At 49.4% G+C, this 2,383-nt stretch overlaps 1 protein-coding gene across 1 annotated transcript in view; it reads right to left on the reverse strand.

Moving 5' to 3' along the window:
- Positions 1–1,144: 1,144 nt before the first annotated feature.
- Positions 1,145–2,383, reverse strand: part of AGT (angiotensinogen) — a 26,982-nt gene continuing 25,743 nt past the window's right edge. The window contains exon 4 of the mRNA XM_018573846.1: positions 1,145–1,222. Coding sequence (XP_018429348.1) covers positions 1,145–1,222 — 78 coding nt within the window. The remainder of the gene's footprint in view (positions 1,223–2,383) is intronic.

Genomic DNA, 2,383 nt, shown 5'->3' on the forward strand with positions numbered 1-2,383 from the left:
AACTGGTAAACATCAGGGGACATCCATCTCCCCCTGAGGGACGCGTCTCTTCCGAGGCGTCTAAGGCAAGAGAGTATTGAGGTGAATGAGCACCCAGTCAGGTATTGGAGGAGGAAGAGGCCTCCATCCGGCTGACCGGTCTGTTCGATCTTTGCTTCCACTGAGAGGCTGATACAAAGCCGGGGAGGGTCGCTTTGAGTGGCCAGTCCGGAAGGGCAACCTGGGGGAGTTCCAGCTTGCCCAGGAAGGAGGGGAGGTCGCCCAGGGAGCTAAAGATGGCTGTTTTTCCTTCGTGCGCAACAATAAGTTGAAAGGGGAAGCCCCAGCGGTATTTGATGTTGCGTTGGCGGAGTAGGTCGAGTAGGGGACGCAGAGCCCTGTGGAGAGCGAGTGTATGTCCCGAGAGGTCCGGCAACAGGAGGACAGAGGATCCGTTGAACATGATGGCGTCTTGCGTGCGAGCAGCCCTCATGATGTCATCTTTAATCTTGAAGAAGTGGATCCTGCATATCACGTCTCTGGGACTGGATCTGTCAGGACGCCTAGCCCCCAGCGTTCTATGGATCCTGTCTATTTCTATGGGGGTTTCTCTGGGTTTATTTAGGAGCTGATTGAAAAGCGCCTGTGCGGCTGCCTCCAGGCCACCAGGTTCAACAGACTCCGGCAGTCCCCTGATGCGAATATTATTACGCCGATTTCTGTTTTCTTGGTCATCCTGCTGATATATCAATTGGTGGAGAAGCACTGTATGTTCCTGCAGAGTGGTGTCATGTAATTGTACATGAGAGCGCAATTCAGTTGCGGATTGTTCTATATCCTCCAGTCTAGTGCTCAAGTCCTTCTTTAAGGTGGACATTTCCCTTTTATAGGTGTGCTCGAGGCGGGAGAAGCAGGACTCAATGTCCTTCATGGTGGGCAATGCTTTAATGTAAGCTTCCATGTCCCATCCCTCATGTGAACTGAGTGAGGCCTGAGAAATGCTCCTGGAGTGCTATCCATGTGTGGGGTGTCCGAGTGTGCTGGAGAAAACTCCGGCGGCGCCATCTTGGCTGCACGTGTGGAGGCAGCGTGAGAGGCCGCGGGCGCCGTCCGGGCGAAATATCGGGTCAATTCCCGCGGCACAGGCCCCTTCTTAGCCTGCTTCTTACTCCTCTTCCTCCGGTCGCTCATTGCCGGTGATCGTGGGGGAGAAAGCCGCTGCTGCCTGCAGTATGATATGCCCCTGAGCGGGAGACGAGCCGATACACGTCTCACCGCTCCATGCACCAAGCCACGCCCCCCCCAAAAGAAAGGTTTAAATGACAAAATCCTGTTATCTTCTTTTCCTCTAAATCTGGGATGCCGCCAAATATGGCCTCTCCCCACCTTCCACTCGTCATATCTCAATCCTACTTTTGTCCCATCGACTTCCAAGAATCCCTCAGCGGTGAGTACACATAAATATTACATGTCTTTCCACATTTTACTTTACGTACTTCCACAGCTGTTCAGATTCTAGTACTACATACATGCACATTTGGTGGCACTGTCAAGTTGTACACTGCCATGGACCAAAGAATACAGGCACATAGAGCCATCATTTGAGGTTGCCCACTTACTCTGGATCCATGCAAGGCCTTTGTTGAAACCTATAAAATTGACATCTATGATACAGCTATGATGGAAAGGTTCCTTGATATCCTGAACTGCCCGTGGCTGTTGATATGCAAATGAAGACCATCAAAGGGTTCCTGGGCTGGACACTGATCCAAGGAGATCTGCAGGACTATCATGTCCTGGGGCAAGCCCGACCCCTTGCTGGTATTTACTGCCCACACCTGTGTCAACAAGGCATATGTGCTGGGATGGGGGCAGGGGCATATGATGGAACCTTCTTCCTGTGTGACACTAACCTAGCTCAACAGCAAGACCTTTGGACAAGACAAGTCTTTCTGAACTCTGCAATCAAGAATGTGATACGCTGAGACCTGCTGGAGAGGCGTGTTCTGAGAACAGAGAAAAACCCATGGCATGTGTGAATGAGAGAGAGAATGGTGTAGCTAGCTCAAGGATCCTGACCCCTTCCAATCCCCTTCCCAATTCCCTTAATTGTAATTAGAATGTATCCCTATTTGTAAATAAACCCAACACTTATTTAAGATTCAGTTGTTCATCAGTAATTTACGGCACCCCAAATCAGAGCACATTCTACAGCCTTACTTCAAAAACCTGACGGCATTAAGTTTAAAGTTTTACTGTTCATCTTTACAGCTACTAAGCACGATAATCGCTTAATCATGGAAAACCCCAACTTTACACTTCCACAAAGTTAAGAACAGGAGCGAAATGACTATAAAACATTTTTTCAAATTACAGCTTTGATACTGGAGAAAACGCACAATTT

The sequence above is a fragment of the Nanorana parkeri genome, unplaced genomic scaffold (genome assembly GCF_000935625.1).
Source record: "Nanorana parkeri isolate BGI_ZX_2015 unplaced genomic scaffold, ASM93562v1 scaffold2569, whole genome shotgun sequence".
Classification (NCBI taxonomy): domain Eukaryota; kingdom Metazoa; phylum Chordata; class Amphibia; order Anura; family Dicroglossidae; genus Nanorana; species Nanorana parkeri.